This window comes from Phragmites australis, chromosome 2, assembly GCF_958298935.1.
Source record: "Phragmites australis chromosome 2, lpPhrAust1.1, whole genome shotgun sequence".
NCBI classification, from domain to species: Eukaryota; Viridiplantae; Streptophyta; class Magnoliopsida; order Poales; family Poaceae; genus Phragmites; species Phragmites australis.
This window is the reverse complement of record NC_084922.1, coordinates 1,189,933-1,208,309: the sequence shown is the minus strand read 5'-3', so window position 1 is coordinate 1,208,309 and position 18,377 is coordinate 1,189,933. Positions and strand designations below refer to the sequence as shown.

Sequence of the window (18,377 nt, the reverse complement as noted above, 5' to 3'; positions counted from 1 at the left end):
CGTGGTCCAGAGGCGGACCTAGCGGCCGGGGTCCCGACCACCTGCTGGGGGTCGGAAAGTGAGTCGGCAGCGGCGGCGGTGGCCCTGAAGGGCCCAGCGCCTTGATCCCCTTGAGCGGGAAGAACTGCGCCCGCAGATGGCGGCTGCTGCTGGCATGCAGCAGCGACTGGGCTCCTTCTGACGTTGGGCAGCGCTCCGTCACTGGAAGTGGAGCCAGAACGCTGGAGACGGTGCCCACCGACCATCTTTTCCTGTGGAAGAAAGTGAAACAAACAATCCAGGGAAATTCCCCCCTACCTGGCGCGCCAGCTGTCGGAGGGTGAACTCCTATCGCAGGGATCCCGAGAGACCCCTTTTTAGAGATTCGGCCGGAGGGATGATCCTGGATAAGCTTGTTTGGGAAATAAGTGGGAACAGAAACAAATGCAATGGCTGGTGGGAGATGATCGCCCTAATGCGAGAAAAATGGGTGCACCGGGGTTTAGACAGGTTCGGGCCGCACGGAGGCGTAACACCCTACTCCTGTGTGAGCGCTATATTTACCCTTGAAGGGAATTCTTCAAGGATATATCTGGTTCCAAGGGGAGAGCCGTTTACAAAGAGCTTGAGGCTCTCGTGTTCTAGCTTGGCTTGAGCTGGTTCGAGCGTTTGCGTCCTCTTCTTCACACACTTCCGGTCCCTTTTACGTGTTCTCCATCCTTTCCTTTTATAGGCGCGTCGACCTCAACATATCCTGAATGGGAAAGAGGGGATGCGAATGCCAAGGTGCCACGGAGAACGGCGTAATCATTTCGTCTTGGCGAAATGACAGGGGCGGTGGAGAAATGCGGCGCGCATCCGACCACCCGCCACTGTGGAAGCCCTCGGGCGCCATAAAGGGGGCCCACCGGGCAGCCTCAGAGGTGCCCGGTGCGCCCACCCTGTCTTGTTCTTCTGCCAGGGCAGGGTGGCAGGCGGAGCGCTTCGATTCTGGCAACGTTATCCCGAGACACCTGGATGAAACGGGACGGGACCCGTGCATTTAATGGACCCACGCCCCCCTGCCAGTGCATGGCAGGGTCTGACACTAGGGCGTGGGCAGCTGAGAATGTCAGGATGTCAGGATGTCAGGCCGCGCGTGCCTATTAAATGCGGCATTGGGCCTTTGACTGGATGACACCCCGACGATGGGACCCTTCGGGTCGTCGGATGACCTTGCGCGAACCTTCGGGGAACCGAGTCCTCGGGGGCTGCCACGTGCAGCCCCGAGCACTCTCTCCCGAGCACTTCGGTGGGACCTTCGGGGCACCGAGTCCTCGGGGGCTGCCACGTGCAGCCCTGAGCACTCTCTCCCGAGCACTTCGGTGGGACCTTCGGGGCACCGAGTCCTCGGGTGCTGCCACGGGCAGCCCCGAGCACTCTCTCCCGAGCACTTGGTGGGACCTTCGGGGCACCGAGTCCTCGGGGGCTGCCACGTGCAGCCCCGAGCACTCTCTCCCGAGCACTTGGTGGGACCTTCGGGGCACCGAGTCCTCGGGGGCTGCCACGTGCAGCCCCGAGCACTCTCTCCCGAGCACTTGGTGGGACCTTCGGGGCACCGAGTCCTCGGGGGCTGCCACGTGCAGCCCCGAGCACTCTCTCCTGAGCACTTCCTTCCCGGTATTTGGGCTCTGCGGATCATCGGGGAGCTAGGGTGCTCGGGAAACAGAGGCGGTGGCCCCGAGCACCTTCTTCCGGGACTTAGCTTCTTCTTACCTTGCAGGGTGGTGACATGTGGTGGATGGCCGGCCTGGTCTCGGGACTTAGGGACCCCTAGTTCCGAATACACCGACAGCAGACACTCCGCAAAACCCAGTTAGCCCAAACTCTGCTCAATTGCGGACTATCCGCAAAAAAATGTGGACCCTCCACATTTGCATATCTCAGAAAAGTTAGGGCTAACCTAGGTGCATGTGTTGTGTTTGATGTGTCTCTCATATGTATGTTAGATTTTTTGAGCACTGCTTTTATGCAATCAAGTGAATTTCGTATCTCTCTTAATAGTACGACATCCTAAACTCAAATTCGAAGGATAAAATAATTTAAATCTATAAGATCCATGTGCCTCTTTCATTTTTCCCTTTTAGGGGGGTCACCATGCGTCAAATCTCACATGATTGCATTACACTTGTCCATACTTCGTAAATCTCATTAGTTCTTTAATTTTTTTTATCATTGTCATCAAAACCCACTTAGAGAGCCTAGAATCACTTTCACTAGAGTCATGGGATGATCTTAAAAGAACCTTATGTTCATATCTCATCCATGAAGTCATATGTTAACGGTTCTTTTATTTGGTTCTCTCTATTTGCTTCCGCTTGAGTTTTGAGGTGCGTTGGATGAAACAAAGGAAAAGGTCATCCGATCCGAAAGAATTTAGTGAGGCATCTATTCACCCCTCCTCTAGTCACCAATCTTGGTTCTACAATTGCAGATTTTGGCATAAGGATGGCAATTGGTCCATACCTGACGAGTAAAATCACCCCATACATGTACCCGTCTCAAATAAACACACTCGCTACAATATCGATACCTATACACGGGTACAATTTTTATCCATACATGTACATGTGTGGGTAACGGATACCCGACGGGTTATCCACACCCAGCATACCACAACAGTCGTGGGTGTCATGGTGTTACAAGGTGGAGGTGCTCTCCCGCGCCGCTGTCGATAGCTTCCTGACGCACTGTAGCTGGAACTCCATCCTAGACAACGTGTGGAACTCCTTCCCGCTACTCACCGACCAGCTAACATGTTGATTCGTCGTGTGAGAGTGGCACGCCGACATGTTCATCAAGGACTACGACGTGATGCATGCTGACAAGGTGAGGGTGCTGATCTAGGGGCTAATGGGTGAGGAAGAGAGCGTGGAGCTCCGAGAGCAGGTGAGGAAGCTGAGGGGCACACTCAAGCCAATCGTGGCGCATGACAGTTCTTCGTGACACAACTTCGACAAGTTCATAGATGAACTCAAGCGCCGGTATGGCGGCTGTCGGAGGGTTAACTCCTGTCGCAGGGATCCTGAAGGACCCCTTTTTAGAGATTCGACCGGGGGGATGATTCTGAATATGTTTGCCAGAGAAATAAGTGGATATGAATGCGATGGCTGGCGGGGTGAAATGATCTAGTGCAGAATGAAGTAAATGCACTGGGGTTTAGACAGGTTTGGGCTGCACGGAGGCGTAACACCCTACTCCTGTATGGATACTATAAATGCCCTGAGAATATCCCTCAAGGATGTTGCTGGTTACAAGAAAGTTTGTCTATCCTAGAGTCTGGGGCTCCTTATTCTTCGATCTGTGTGTATCTGTTGGCTTTGGGTGCTCTTGGACTTCTCGATCTTCTCTTCTGTCTCGCATCAACTTCAACTTTTTTCACCTGTCTTTGTCCGTGCTGCCGGCTGCTTTAAATACCCGCCGGCAGTAGCGTGCCCTGAAAGGGAGGGCACGAGATCCAAGGCACCATAAATGGAAAGGGCGTCATCATAGCCTCTGTGCGAAGTGACCGGGGGTTGAAAACGCGCCCCGCGCCCGGTCATCTGTCGCCATAATGGCACTGGCAACTGGCGCCGTGGAGAGGGCCCACCGGGCAGCCGTAGAGCGGCCTGGCGTGCCCGGCCTGTCTTGTTCTCCTGCCACAACAGCGCGGCAGACGGAACACCTCGGCCCTTGCGACGTTATCCCGAGGCGCGCCGGATGGCACGGGATGGGACCCGTGCATTTAATGTCCCCACGCCCTTCTGCCAGAATATGGCAGGAACTGACACCGAGCGTGGCGGGAGCAGTTGGAGGTGACAGGCCACACGCGCTCTTAAATGCGGCCTCAGGCCTTTCGCCGGCTGACACCTCATCGTTGGACCCATGTGGAGGCCACTGTCAGGGGGCTTCCTGGGTCGTCGGGGAACCGAGTGCTCGGGGGTCATTGTTCATCTCCCCGAGCACTCTCTCCCGAGAATGCCCTTCCTTAGCCCTCGGGGAACCGAGTGCTCGGGGGCCATTGTTCACGGCCCGAGCACTCTCTCCCGGTCTTGGCTGTACGTATCCTCGGGGAACCGAGTGCTCGGGTGCCGCTGCGTGCAGCCCCGAGCACTCTCTCCCGGAACTTCCTTCAATGGGCCCTCGGGGTACTCGGGGCACACCCCTTCCGGTATTTGGTTCTCCTGGTCATCGGGGGACTTGGGTGCTCGGGGGTCACCGTTTACCTCCCCGAGCACTTTCTTCCCGTCACTTAGTCTTCACAAATCATTGGGGAACCTGGGTACTCGGGGACCACTGACTGTGGCTCCGAGCGCCCTCTCCCGGGACTTAGTCTTTTTTACCTCGCGGAGGTGACCCCGCGGGATGGCGCCACATGGCGGATTGCTGGCTTGGTCTCAGGATTCGAGGATCCCTGGTTCCTGATTCACCGACAGCGGTCGGTAGGGAAACAACGACCATTAAGGGATCTGGCGGCAGCAGTAGGCTCGACCCTGAGATTTCGGTGGCTCAGAGCGAAACTAAAACAGGGACACCATTGAACATAAATATCAAAATATTTATACATCAATTGCGAATACAATATTCTAGGTATTAATTTTTTTTTGTCAAGGTCTCCTTTCTGTGACTCTATCAACTCGTTTCTTTTTTTCTTTCTTTCCTTTTTTCGCTGCTAGATATATGTTTTCTAGATGCCATATTATCACACAATGATAATTGGGTACAAACTATCCTGAAAATTGAAATAAAAAAGTCATCAACAATTGATCGATGAAATCATCCGGATGGGGATTAGCCCTTAATTCAATTGAGTATGGGGACCATGCCTGCTGGCGATCAGGAAGAGAAGAGGGGAGGGAAATGGGCGAACAATGGCTTACCACGATTGAGGTCGAGGATTATTCTTTTGTTAATTTTTGGACGACCAATCGTGAGCTTCAGGAGGAGAGGATCAGATGAGCTGATGCAGATGCGTCATTTTGGACGTAGACACGTAGTGGTCGAGAGGAGGGGAGGGGAACGGGCAAAGATCGTGATCGCTGTTGCTGTTGGGAATTGAGATCGGTTTGACTGGGGTTGATGATAGTATGACTACAGTACCGCATGATCAGGCTTGAACACGATGCTTCATTAATTTGGAAAAGATCCATCATTCATGGTTTGGCTGAGTTAGGTTACTAGATAATATAATATTGGGCTTTAATCTATTTGTGGATTTGGAGACTCACTTGAGCTTGGTTGCTACTTACTAGCAGGTTGTGCAGCGTACAGACTTAGGTTGGATTGACAGGTAGCAGGATAGACCAATACATATGCATACCTGGTTGGGGGCCATTGGATTTCGTGGACCCGAGATGATCACCCCACCCGTCCTGCCCTAGGGCTGGCCCTAGGCAGCAGCCAAGAGGGGATCTAGTGGTGGCGGCAACTGAGAGGTGAACGATAGGCAAATAGCAAAACGGCGATGATGAGTTGACATAGACTAGGACGATTGGGTGAGCACCTAAGCGATGGTGGGGACATTTCATTGACGTGGTAAGGGTTGCGTTCACTAGACTAAGCGGTGTGGGCTGTTTAGACTATATGAACCAAATCTGTAATATACTGTAAGGAGTGGGGATCTATAAGTAAACTGGTTATGTACTATAAGAACGTACCCGAACCCACATATATCAATATATAAGATTTTTACTTATTAATAAACTCATAGGTAAAAAAATGCGAGGGACCATCGGGTATTTCGGCATGGCAAAGCTTCTTGGTCGAGATTTCAGCAGGGCACTGAGAACAATGCGAGGGACCATCGGGTACCTTGCACGCATAAGGCTGACGTTTACAGCTATGGAACACGGGATCGCGTTCGGTGGCGAGCCGGACAGATTTCCCGAGCCGAAATGGCGTTGCTTTGCTTTTGAAATCTCGTGGCGATTTAGATATAGAACACACGGCATCGGCCATCCGTAGTAATTCATTGAGAATTTAGGAAACTTCAACACTCTATTTTCACGCGATTGCAATACTTGGCGCATCTTTCGTGAACCCACAGTCTGTGTGTCAGTTTTAGCACCAGTTGGGGAACTCTAGAGATGTAGATGCTGCACCAAGTGCATACACAGGGACAAGACGAAGACGGAGATTTTGATAGGGACATCCATCTAATTTCTCCATCTTAAAGAGGCTGTAACCAAAACAGCTCACACGTTTCCATCAGCAGCGCTCCAAAATCTCCAAAATGAATGGTTGAAACAATGGTAGGTTGTACCACACACTCGTGCAGTCGTGCTCGTGCATCCCAATTTATGAAGCGCGTTTGGTGCTCCATATGTGCATTGCGTCGCGCCACCCGTCGTCCGGGCCAGAGCGAGCAACATGGGCAAGTTCTCGCCGTGCGCGGCCGCCTCGCTCCTCCTCCTCCTCCTCCTCGTCCTCATCCTAGTCTCGTCGTCGGAGCCAGCGGCGTCCGCTTTCTCCGTCCCCGCCCGGCGCTACGGCTCCATCTTCAGCTTCGGCGACTCCTACGCCGACACCGGGAACGGCCCCGTCGTCTTCAGCTGGTACTCACTCGTCAACCCCGTGATGCGGCCGCCCTACGGCTCCACCTTCTTCGGCCGCCCGACCGGCCGCAACTGCAACGGCCGCCTCGCCATCGACTTCATCGGTGCGTGCCCTGCTCATGTTTAGCCAGTGCTTTTGCTCGCCGTTTGCTTCGATCTGCCAAATGTGTGACGGTTGCTCTGCTCATACGTAGCTGAAAGCCTGGGCCTGCCGCTCGTCCCGCCTGTCCTGGCGCACAACGGGACCTTCCGCCGCGGCGCCAACTTCGCCGTCGGGGGCGCCACCGCCCTCGACGCCAGCTTCTTCCATCACGGCGAGGCCCCCGGCGCCAGCAAGTTCCCTCTCAACACCAGCTTAGGCGTGCAGCTGCAGTGGTTCGAGTCGCTCAAGCCCTCGCTCTGCGGCACCACCCAAGGTTAACCGACTCGCCAGTCACATAACTCGACATGATTACTTGACGAGGAACAGAGGAAGTGATGCATCTGCAGCTGCGTGCATGCAGAGTGCAAGGAGTTCTTCGGCGGCAGATCGCTCTTCTTCGTGGGCGCATTCGGGGTCAACGACTACCTCCTCTCCTTGGGCGGGAAGAGCGTCCAGCAAGTCAGATCACTCGTTCCTGAGGTCATCAGGACCATCTCCATGGCCGTCGAGGTGAGCTTGCACTCCATCGATCAAACATATGTGTAATCAACATGCAAAGCTCTGCAACCCTTGATACGGATCGGATTGCGACACGCCTGGAACTAGAAGTAGCAGCACTGATCACTGGATCAAACAAACAATCATGCTAATAATGGGAACCTGTAAGCAGAGGTTGATCACGCACGGGGCGACGAGTTTGGTGGTTCCCGGGGTGATTCCGGTGGGATGCGCGCCGCCAGTCCTCGTCACGTTCGCCGACGCCGACCCGGCAGGCTACGACCCGCGCACAGGGTGCCTGAAAGCGATCAACGAGCTAGCCGCTCATCACAACTCGTTGCTCCAGGAGGCCATTGACGAGCTCCGGGCCAAGCACCCGGATGTCAAGCTCATCTACACCGATTTCTTCAGCCCCGTCATGGAGATGGTGACGTCGCCTGGCAAATTTGGTCAGTACTAGCACACACAGTGTGCATCTCCCGAAATCTGCATTCTCTGCAGTCTGATTATCTGCGGTTACAGAAGGTGAGCTTGGTGATTAACTGCAGGATTTGAAGATGTTCTTACACTTTGCTGTGGAGGCCCTGGGAGGTACAACTACAACAAGACGGTTTTTTGCGGCGATCCCGGTGCGATCACGTGCAAGGACCCATCTGCTCGTTTGTTCTGGGATGGTGTCCACTTGACGGAGGCGGCCTACCGGTACATCGCCGCCGGCTGGCTGAGCACCATGAATTCGCCTCTTGGTGGTACAGGCAAGGACGCAACCAAGGGCTTCCCGTGCTAGAGGGTGCTGAAAGCAACCGAAAGGCTCACGTTACAGCTTGAATTGAAGCATTATAACACCACCTTGCATAACCTCCTGTGTGAGATAGATTCTCAATTTTTTTTAGAACGCTGCTATGCATACGATGAAATCGTCCGACTGTATTTCAAAGAAGACCTTGGAACCAAATAGACTACAAGGCCCAACCCATCTCTCATCCAAAATCCGTCTCGCGTGCAGCGCCAACGAACATTTTTTCACAATAACCTTACATTAAAAATTAGTCTCTTTAGTTTTTTTTATTAGGTTAGTATCATTTAGTTACGAAACATATAAAATTAGAAGAGAAAATAAAATTATATTAATGGAAGAGAATATTAATTATATTTCAAACTTGTAGCTGAATCGTATACATGTATTAATTCGGTTCACATACATTTTGATCAACTATCAAAATCGTGTGTAAGGTATAGGTAGCCTAGCTAGAATCAAAATATGTTTGTCTTTCTTACATGTTGTGTCTTAACTGCTGCTATCTGCTTGATATGACGAAATTGAGCTACACCGTGCTTCTTAATTTATTATCTTAGTAAAAATTTAATTTTTTTCATTATTTTTATTATGAATTTTAGCTATTGATTAATTGTATTTTATATGGACTCTTTATTTAGATATTTGATTGTTATAATAATTTGATTTTTTTAATACTATATTTGATATTGATCCTTTCTTTTCTATTCTAATCCTAATTTCAATTATTTATTTATTTTATTTTATTTTGACTCTTTATTTAGATATTTTGCTTCCCAAACCGTGTTGAAATCGAACCACTATTTTTTCATAATTTTAATTTCGAATTTAACTATTTATTAATTGTATTTGATATGGATTCTTTAGTTTAATTTAAACGTTAGATGTTCGTAATAATGAGTAGTCTAGATTTTTTTTCGATTAATGTTATAATTTCGTGACCTTAGCGAACATGTTGACTCCTTTTAACACTTAAATAATAATATAATAGATGACACCGAAGTGTTCCAAAAAAGAAAAACTCATGTGCCTGTCAGTATGTAGTCTCTTCTTCCATACGGGGCAAGGAGCATCCTCCTTAGTAAGAGCATCCCTTTAATTTGGTCCAGCAAGAAATCTCTTCGGAAATGGACAAGGCAAACAAGTACAAATACTGGGTGGGGTCTTGTCATCTGTCGTAGTGATCATTATCTGAAACAAACCTGTCACGGTGATGCGTCTATGATCGATCAGCCTCGTAACTCTCTTGTCGTGTGCTAATCTCAATTTGCATATGCAAGTAATGGAACAGACACCCTCTTTCCCGGCCAAGATCTGCGTGGTAAGCAGACATTAGCCTGGAGGATGGTGCAGACACCTTACTGACTGCTACCAGTCGGAGTCTGATTTGTGCTGCTCAGCCAGTCGCCGGCGATGTACCGGTTAGCCGCCTCCGTCAAGTGGGCGCCATCCCAGAACAAGCGAGCAGATGGATCCTTGCATGTGATCGTATCTGCATCGCTGCAAAAGATGACGTAGTTGTGGTGGTACCTCCCAGGCCCTCCACAACAGATTGTAAGAACATCTTATTCAGACCCTGCAATTGATCGATCGCCAAGCTCATCACATTTCTGAAACAACGACCTGACCTGACCATGAAGAGCAATGCAGGTTTGGGACATGCACTGTGTGCTGGTACTGACCGAACTTGGCAGGCGACTCTACCATCTTCATGATGGGGCTGAAGAAATCTGCGTAGATGATCTCGACATCCGGGTGTCTGGCCCGTAGCTCGTGCAAGGACTCCAGGAGCAACGAGTTGTGATGAATGGATAGCTCGTTGATCTCTTTCAGGCACCCTGTTCGTGGATCGTAGCCTGCCGGGTCGGCGTCGGTGAACAGGACGAGAATCGGCGGCGTGCATCCCGCCGGAATCATCCCGGGAACCACCAGACTAGTCGCCCCGTGCTTGATCAACCTCTGCTACCAACTTACAATTAGCAACTGAGCATGGTTTGATTTCGTCCTGTAATCCATACTGCTACTGCTAATCGAAATTATGGTTTCAGACTTGGAGGTTGCCACATGTTTGGTTAATGGAATGCTTTACCTCGATGGCCGTGGAGATGGTCCTGATGACGTCTGGAACAACGAAGTGAACGAACGATCTGATCTGACTTGTTGAACGCTCTTCTTCCCACTCAATGAGATGCTGTAGTCGTTGAACCCGAATTCGCCCACGAAGAAGAGCGATCTACCGAAGAAATCCCTGCACTCTGCATGCAGCGCAGATATGATGATGCATCACTTCCTCATCATTATAATTCGGCTGATCCTACCTTCAGAGAGGGAGGGCTTGAGCGCCTCGAACCACTGTAGCTGCACGCCTAAGCTGGTGTTGAAAGGGTACTGGCTGGCCCCGGGGGCAGGGGGCTCGCCGTCGTGGAAGAGAGGAGGAGGCCCCGATTGGCTCCCTCGACGAGAGGAGGAGGAGAAGCGAGACGGCAGCACACGGCAAAAGCTTGCCCATGTCACTTGCCCTGCTGCTTCTTCCTGCCTGCCTGCCGGAACGGTAATAGCTGCCTCGTCTTGTTCGACCTGCTTCGACGTGTCGGCGACGGCGCAACTGATGACACACGAGTTTGGTGGCACTGGCACATGCACATGCACAGCAACCACCTGCTTCATCAGCACATGCACAGCAACCACCTGCTTCGCTATTTAAAGTACCAGCCACTTGGTCCAAAGTATTCCCTACTTGACCCAGTCTAGATTTCACAAGATCCTCAGGGCAGCAGATCACTGGGAAGGGCTGATCCATGGTCGACGCGCTTGCTTTGCACCCCTTGTCGCCGCTGTCTCGTGCAGGAGAGACTGTTGTATGCTGCTCAACCAGCCATCGGCGACGTGCCGGTAACCTGCCTCCGTCAAATGGACGCCATCCCAGTACAGAGAAGCAGATGGATGGATAGTTACATGTGGTTGCCTCTGGATCACCGCAAGCAACACTGTCGTTGTAGTTATACCTCCCATGGCACCTTGTTCTGATGCATTCTGTCGTTGTAGTCTTGCTCACTTTCTGTCAACAGATAAATCTATACCTTGTTCTGATGCTTCTTTCTTGAGTACGAAACAGAGACTGAACTGGGCAGTACTCGTGCAGGGCGTCCTTCGGCAACGAGTTGTGATGCCTCCCCAGCTCGTTGATCTCTTTCAGGCACCCTGTTTTCGAGAAGTAGTCTGCTGGGCCGGCACGCTCAGCGAAGAACGTCAGGACCGGCGGCGAGCATCCTGACGGGATGACCCCCGGAACCACCAAGCTCGTCGCACCAAGTCTGCTGATAGTATCACCATAGTTTCATGCATCGTGTATTCGTGTTAATAAGGAGGCATCCAGATTGAAACAGCTGCTTGCTGTATGACTATGGACCAAGCTCTTGCCTCGACGGCCATCGAAATGGTCGCGATTACATTAGGAACGAACAATCTGACCTGCTGCACGCTCAGCTTTTTCAGGGACAGGTGGTAGTCGTTGACCCCGAACTCGCCCACGAAAAAGAGGGTTCTGCCGAAGAACTCTTTGCACTCTGCAGAACGATCAATCTATATGATGCGTACTCAATCCCTCGTCATCAAGCGTATCTCCAATGCCTAATTTAATTGCAGGTTAGTCCTTAACTGCACAATGAAGGCTCCAACGCCTGGAACCACTCCAGCTGCACATTTAAGCTGGCGTTGAGAGGGAACTTGCTGGGGCCGCCGGAGATGCCCTGCGCGTGGTAGAACTCGGTGGCCTGCGTGGTGGCGCCGGCGACGGCAAAGTTGGCGCCTTGACGGAAGCTGCCGTTGTGAGCCCATCTTGGACAGGAGATACTTGCCCATCTTGGACATAGTTTGTGTGAAGAAAATGACTCTGGGTACCAAGTCTCTGAAAAACGAAAATTGTTTGGCACTTTGCATGCTGGACGGATCATCGCATATGGAGTAGAAGATTCATGCAGAACAGCAGTTTAGAAACCTTTTTGCTGATGGTATGGATGGCATGCCAGATCCCTGCAGCCAATCCATGGGAGCTTGACCTTTTGAGGCACGCACAGGAAGCACTTCCTCGGTGTGGCTCCTCGTCCAGTTCCGGCGATCCATACGGTGCTTGAGAAAATATAGGGCCGGAATTGAGGCGGTTCAGGGAAAAAGGAGGGACACACGCTCTGACCGGGTCGGGTGGGAGATATGAATGGATTTTTTTTTATCTTAAAATGAGATTTTCTTTTGAACCTTAACTCTGTTTTCGAATCTTTTGATCCATCATATTGTTTAGAATTAATGTAACAAAAATAAGACCTAATATGGTTTTTAATCTATTATATTAATAATTGGCCAGAATGAAGTCTCCTTTTTTGTTCTCAAGGTCTAAAAATTACCACATTAACAAGAGAAAATGATTTCTATTATTAATTAGTCAATGAAAGAAGCCTCCTACTTCACTCTCAAGATCTAGAAATTACCACATAATTAGAGAAACAAGAAAGCAAACTGCTCATATACGTGTTTATAAATTACACACCTATGCCATTTGTAAGGTAAAGCATAAATTGATGATAAAGTCGGAATGGTACAATGGATTCAACCCCGCTACTTTATTTGAAATCCAACATTTTGAGTATATTGGTTGTACTAGTTCAATTTTTTTTGCATGAAATACCGCCCGTTTCCTCTAAAAAAAAAAAGAGTACCTCCTCTCCAAAAAAAAAAAGGACCGCTCTTGAGATCATAAGATGAGATCTGGCAATTTTTAATCTTGAAAAGAGTATCTATCTACCAATTCCAACCTTTGATTCTGCAAACAGACCTGAAGAAGTAACTGAGGTACGGCAGTATCAAATGAAGTGCCAACAGATCAGACATCTGTTTTCCCTTGCTTAGAGATGAGCAGTGAGCAATTGCTGCATAAGCAAACCATGTCCACATGACATTCTGTTACAATTTCGTAACATCATGGAATCTTACGAAAAAAGAATGGTACAGCACCCGTCAAAAGACAGGATCGATCATCCGTGCTCCTACCGTGCAAAAACAAACAACAAATACCAGCTGTGAGCATCCAACGAGAAGGAAATCATGAACGGACTCACGCGGCTGGAGAAGAGCTCTCTGGCCTATTCTGAGCTGCTTCAACGACCGGCGTAGAGGCCTCTGTCGACGGCCGTGTCCCGGTGTCGCTTCTCCGCACCTCTTCGATCATCCTCACCAGGTTCGGCATCTTGGGCCGTCGCTCTGGAGTCCTTGAGACGCATGCCATGGCGATCTGGAGCATCTCCACCATCTCCTCCTCGATGTTGGCGCACCTCAGAAGCTCGGCATCGAACACTTCGGCGGTCCACTCCTCCCGGACGACGGACTGCACCCATCTGACCAGGTGGACAACCTCATTGCCCCCGCCGGTTATCTGAACCGGCGACTTCCCGGTGAGGAGCTCAAGTATGAAGACGCCGAAGCTGTAGACATCTGAACACTGTGTTGCTTTCCTCGTGTCGCTGACCTCCGGCGCACAGTACCCTAGAGAACGGGACCTTGCGGTGATCGGGTTCATCAGTGATGCCAATCCGAGGTCGGAGATGCAGCCATATTGATATCTGTTTACGAAGACATTTGAGGCCTTGATGTTGCCGTGAACAAATTTCCCGTTGTTCTCTGTGTGAATGTGTGCGATCCCTCGTGCTGCTCCCAGGGCTATCCTTAGCCTGGTTTCCCAATCAAAAGGTGTTCTGTCCTCTCCCCTCTTCCCTGAAAGAGGAAAACAGGGGGCAAAATTATGAGATGTATGCTATCTTCAATCGTCTGAAGCGTCTAACATCAGATAGAACCATCAGTTTACAGCAGAATTGATGTTTGTTTCTGCATAACATAGTACTCCATAAAACCAAAATAATTATAATCAAGCGTTTCTGCAGTGTAAGTTTCTACTGTTAGATGTAGGGCTCCATCATGATACATATATATAACAAATTTGGTTGCAAATTGTTGAAGCATAGCATATCTAACAGAATGTCCAGATTCTGACAATGAAATGGAGGAATGGGTCATGATAGTGAACACTAACACTAACTAATTGAAGGGTTTACCAAATGAACTTGAGAAGATTAACTTTCTAGCAGGTGACAAGTGGCAACACTCAACTATTGCCTACTGCTTAACGTATCTATAATCCAAAACTTTTCCCCCATTGCCATCATGATTACGAACAAGTTGAGAATGCAGTTTGTTATTCAATTCCATGACGTCCAGTGATTATGTACACTTCGACACAAGATGACATGATTTCCATAACGTCATAGGATCAGATAGGAGACAGATTGTCTTGCTGCTAAGATGGCACTGATGTGACTAGAGTTGACCGCAAACCAAGCATGCCATGTGAACTTGAATTGAACTAGCTTAAAGTTTGAACACACATGCAAGATGGCAAGTCAAGACAGCTAAGCATAATGTGGACACTTAAAAACACCCAACAGCTAGATCTAAATGAATCCCAGAAAATTCAATATAGGATGGCAAGTTAATACAACAAAAGTAAGGGAGAAGTCCGCAATACATATTACTTTTGGTGATGCATGCATGGAACACTAAAGTTCATCTTTTTCTTAGAACAGTAAAAAAGTCAAAGTGACAAGTTCATCTTTTTCTTAGAACAACAAAAAAAAGTCAAAGTGGCATGTTCAGCAAGAGGGAAAAGGAATACATTCGTCTCAACAACAAAGCTTAGGAAACCATAGCCTTTCTTTGTCAATGTAGTGCCACATGATAATTTTTTTTGCCAAAGCAGTAACGGAAGTAGATGGTAACTAATATGATCAAAATAGAGAGAAAGCGCAAATAAAAGTTATTTCCAAATATACCAGTCAAAAGGCCTCAAGTGCTACGGTCACAAAATTGAAATAGGGGGCAAATGCGAACCTAGACAATAAGCAGAGCAAGAACAAGGACCTATTCCACATTTGGTAGCTCTTTGACCCTGCATTACCTTTAGCATTAACCCCCTATCCTAATTGTCCACCATACCATGCAATCTGACAAAGTCAACGACGCTATGTGGCACTAAACAAACCGTTAACTTATCGAACCCTTAACCCCTTCCCAAACAAGCAACTTTCTCCAAGCCACCATAAAATCACTCCCATTGCAAATTTTCTTCCTTCTAAATAGTAGCATCTCCTAACACATCTCTTAATCTCTCACTATCATCATTGCTACAGTTGTAGCAAACACACAATGGTAGTTATCAGGCAACTTGCAAAATGCGGTATCCAAATTTACCACTGAAAATGAAAGTGACACCAAGGAGAGGTTGGGAGCAAGAATCATACCATGAAGCTTGTTGGATACACTTCCTTCGCTGTAGTAATCATACACAAGCAGCTTCTCGTCCTTGGAGTAGTAGTACGCACGGAGCTCCACCACGTTGTCATGCCGAATCTGGCCGACCAGCTCCATCTGCTGCTCGAACTCGCGTCGCCCGGCACTCACGTCCTTGAGCCTCTTCACGACCACCGTCGTCGCGTCCTCCAGCACCGCCCGGTACGCCGTCCCGTACGCACCCTTCCCAAGAACCTCGGCAGAGGCGTGGAGCAGGTCCTCCAAATCAAACGCCAGTGATGGACCCTCAAAGAAAACTATCCTGTTGCCGTCCCCGGCCTTGCCTATCACCGCCTTGGACTCCGGCGACTCCCTCCCCTTCTTCTCCCCGCCCTTCCCGGACACCACAGTGCTCATCTCCTCGCCGTTCTCCCTGTTGCAAAACGCAATCATGAAGGCCGCGACGACAGCGAACACCAGGACACAGCCGCCGACGGCAATGGCGAGAATGGCCGCCTCGCTTAGCCGCACCCGCCTCTTCGCGGGTGCGCCGGCGGCAGGCGGCGACAGCGAAGGCGGCGGGAGCACTGGCGACACCGGCGCCGGCCGCGTCATGTTGTTCCCTGCGAACGCGGCATCCGCGAACCTCAGGAGGGACTTGGGCACGGTGCCGTCGAAATGGTTGTTGGAGAGGTTCAAGAACTGGAGCGCCGGTAGGCCGAGGTCGGGGACATGGCCGGAGAGCGAGTTGTTGGACAGGTTGAGCGCGACGAGCTGGGTGAGGTTGGAGAGCGCCCCGGGCAGGCTCCCGTCGAAACCGTTGAAGGAGAGATCGAGCACCTGCAGGCTCCGCAGCCGGGCGAGCCCCGGTGGAAGGGCGCCGGAGAAGGCGTTGCGCTGGAGGTGGAGCCCCGTGAGCGCGGCGAGGTCGAGGAGGTCGTCGGGAAAGGGGCCCGAGAGGTTGTTGGCGCGGAGGCTGAGCACCTGCAGCGCGGTGAGGCGCCCGAGTGTGCGCGGCGGCACGGGGCCCGAGAGGCCGAGGCCCGGGAGGCGCAGCGCGACGACGCGGGAGCCGTCGGCGCTGCAGGTGACCCCCGTCCACCCGGCGCAGGCGCGCGGGAAGCTGGCCCAGTTGATATTGCGCGCGCGGCCCACCGCCGCGAGGAAGTCGAGCAGCGCCACCTTGTCCGCGTCCGGCTCCGACGACGCGAACCAGAGGCAGCAGAGCAGGAGGGTCGCCACGCAGAGCGGCAGCCTGGGCGGCATGGTGGTGGGGCTCCGCTTCTTGGATCTGAGTAACTGTGGGAGGAGAGGAGTGAAGGGAACGAAGGTGGCTGCTCTGGTAGCCTGGGTTGGGGGGCGTGCGAGAGAGAGGGGAGAGGGTTTCGCGGCTCCCTCGGCTCGTGGGTTGCCGGCTTGGTGCTGACCGCTGTGGGAGGGAGAGTGTGGAGAGGTGGTGCTGTTTTTTTGCTGGATTTGTGGGGAGCTGCAGCATGTGCGGAGTGGTGGAACCGAGCGCGCTCCGCGATCCGGTTGGGGTTGTGGTCAGGCGTCTCCGCGGCCGGTGCCTCGGCGCAGCGGCAGTGCCGGTGCTCGGCGTGCGACGCAAGTGACGGCACGGTCGATTTCCATGTGAGCCGGCCCGAGTCCGCAGTTGGCTGGCGATACAGCCTTTGCGCATTTCCTGGTGAACGGATCTTCCATTCCTACGCCTCCTGTTGAGATTCCGCGCATCCTCACCTCGGTTGTGACAGCACTGCTATTGGAAGGAAGGTCTTTATGCTTTGATGATTCGATCCGATCCGATCACCTTAACATATTCAAGCAATCGGCTTCACTTCACTTCCGTGGAACCCAACGACCCTACTGCATGTGTCGATCCCGAACTCAGAGAGCAGCTGTGTTAGCACAAACTACTAACAAGATTACCGGCATAGGAGAACCTCTTATCACATAATTTGGGACTAAAATTCAAAAATAAATAACATACGATATTATATTTATCAAAATAGATAATATGTTAACGTATTTTTAAATTTAGTATATGTATTTGTCGGTGTATCAGGAACCGGGGGTCCCTGAGTCCCGAGGCTAGACCAGCCATCCGCCACGTGTCACCATCCCGCGAGGTCCCTCCGGCGAGATGAGGAAAATCTAAGTTCCGGGAGAAAGTACTCGGGGCCACAGCCTCTGGTCCTCGAGCACCCCAGTTCCCCAATGACCCACAGAGTTCAAGTACCGGGAAGAAAGTGCTCGGGGAGGTGCCCGGTCGCCCCCGAGCACCCTAGTCCCCCGACGATCAGAAGAGCTAAGTTCCGGAAGAGAGCGCTCGGGGGGCTGCGTGCGGCAGCCCCCGAGCGCCCGGTTCCCCGAGGGTCAGTGCAAAAGTGCTCGGGAGAGAGTGCTCGGGGTTGCACGTGGCAGCCCCCGAGCAATCGGTTCCCCGAAGGTTCGTACGAGAGTGCTCGGGAGAGAGTGCTCGGGGAGGTGAACAGTACCCCCGAGCACTCGGTGCCCCGACGACCTAGAAGGGCCCCCGAGGGGCCCGCCGATGGGATGTCAACCAGTCAGAGGTTCGAGGCCGCATTTAATGGGCGTGCGCGGCCTGACATTCCCAACTGCTCCCGCCGCAGTGTCAGTCCCTGCCATGCTTTGGCAGAAAGCCGTGGGGCCATTAATTGCACGGGTCCCGTCCCGTATCATCGGGTGTATCTCGGGATAACGTTGTCAGGATCAAGTCGTTCCGCCTGCCGCCCTGCCGTGGCAGAGGGACAAGACAGGGCGGGCACGCCGGGTGCCTCTGTGGCTGCCCGGTGGGCCCTCTCAACGGCGCCCGTCGCCAGGACGTCCACAGTGATGAGTGACCAGACGCGTGCCGCGTTTTTCCACCGCCCCTGTCACTTCGCCCAGAGGAAATGATGACACCTTTCTCAGTCATGGCGTCTTGGAACTTGTGCCCCTTCCTTCCCGTTCGGGTAAGTCGTGACCGGCGAGTGCATAAAAGGATCGGCATACAGAAAGAAGAGGACATGGGATCGAACCATCGGAGGAGAGAACA

At 51.5% G+C, this 18,377-nt stretch overlaps 3 protein-coding genes across 3 annotated transcripts; 1 reads left to right on the top strand and 2 right to left on the bottom strand.

The window, feature by feature from the left end:
- The first annotated feature begins 6,211 nt into the window (after nucleotides 1-6,211).
- On the top strand, nucleotides 6,212-8,167 carry LOC133892661 (GDSL esterase/lipase At5g45910-like). The gene is made up of 5 exons (XM_062333560.1): nucleotides 6,212-6,655; nucleotides 6,746-6,967; nucleotides 7,055-7,203; nucleotides 7,364-7,640; nucleotides 7,740-8,167. The coding sequence occupies exons 1-5, from the start codon at nucleotides 6,367-6,369 to the stop codon at nucleotides 7,976-7,978; spliced, it is 1,176 nt and encodes a 391-aa protein (XP_062189544.1). The 5' UTR covers nucleotides 6,212-6,366; the 3' UTR covers nucleotides 7,979-8,167.
- A 1,178-nt stretch (nucleotides 8,168-9,345) lies between these two features.
- LOC133910277 (GDSL esterase/lipase At1g28600-like) lies at nucleotides 9,346-9,904 on the bottom strand. The gene is made up of 2 exons (XM_062352788.1): nucleotides 9,616-9,904; nucleotides 9,346-9,527 (listed from the first exon to the last, which is right to left on the bottom strand). The coding sequence occupies exons 1-2, from the start codon at nucleotides 9,902-9,904 to the stop codon at nucleotides 9,346-9,348; spliced, it is 471 nt and encodes a 156-aa protein (XP_062208772.1).
- Nucleotides 9,905-12,828: 2,924 nt separating this feature from the next.
- On the bottom strand, nucleotides 12,829-16,723 carry LOC133892652 (probable inactive receptor kinase At4g23740). The gene is made up of 2 exons (XM_062333549.1): nucleotides 15,331-16,723; nucleotides 12,829-13,750 (listed from the first exon to the last, which is right to left on the bottom strand). The coding sequence occupies exons 1-2, from the start codon at nucleotides 16,583-16,585 to the stop codon at nucleotides 13,095-13,097; spliced, it is 1,911 nt and encodes a 636-aa protein (XP_062189533.1). The 5' UTR covers nucleotides 16,586-16,723; the 3' UTR covers nucleotides 12,829-13,094.
- Nucleotides 16,724-18,377: the final 1,654 nt, after the last annotated feature.

Excerpts from the sequence above, each read along its gene's own strand:
- LOC133910277 (XM_062352788.1), bottom strand. The coding sequence starts at position 9,904 with ATGATTCCGGCGGGATGCACGCCGCCGATTCTCGTCCTGTTCACCGAC. Across the intron at positions 9,528-9,615 it reads GCATTGCTCTTCATGGTCAG|GGCCTGGGAGGTACCACCAC; the intron begins GTCAGGTCGTTG and ends TCTGTTGTGGAG.
- LOC133892652 (XM_062333549.1), bottom strand. The coding sequence starts at position 16,585 with ATGCCGCCCAGGCTGCCGCTCTGCGTGGCGACCCTCCTGCTCTGCTGC. Across the intron at positions 13,751-15,330 it reads TGTATCCAACAAGCTTCATG|GGAAGAGGGGAGAGGACAGA; the intron begins GTATGATTCTTG and ends TTCCTCTTTCAG.
- LOC133892661 (XM_062333560.1), top strand. The coding sequence starts at position 6,367 with ATGGGCAAGTTCTCGCCGTGCGCGGCCGCCTCGCTCCTCCTCCTCCTC. Across the intron at positions 6,656-6,745 it reads CCTCGCCATCGACTTCATCG|CTGAAAGCCTGGGCCTGCCG; the intron begins GTGCGTGCCCTG and ends GCTCATACGTAG. Across the intron at positions 7,204-7,363 it reads CCATCTCCATGGCCGTCGAG|AGGTTGATCACGCACGGGGC; the intron begins GTGAGCTTGCAC and ends ACCTGTAAGCAG.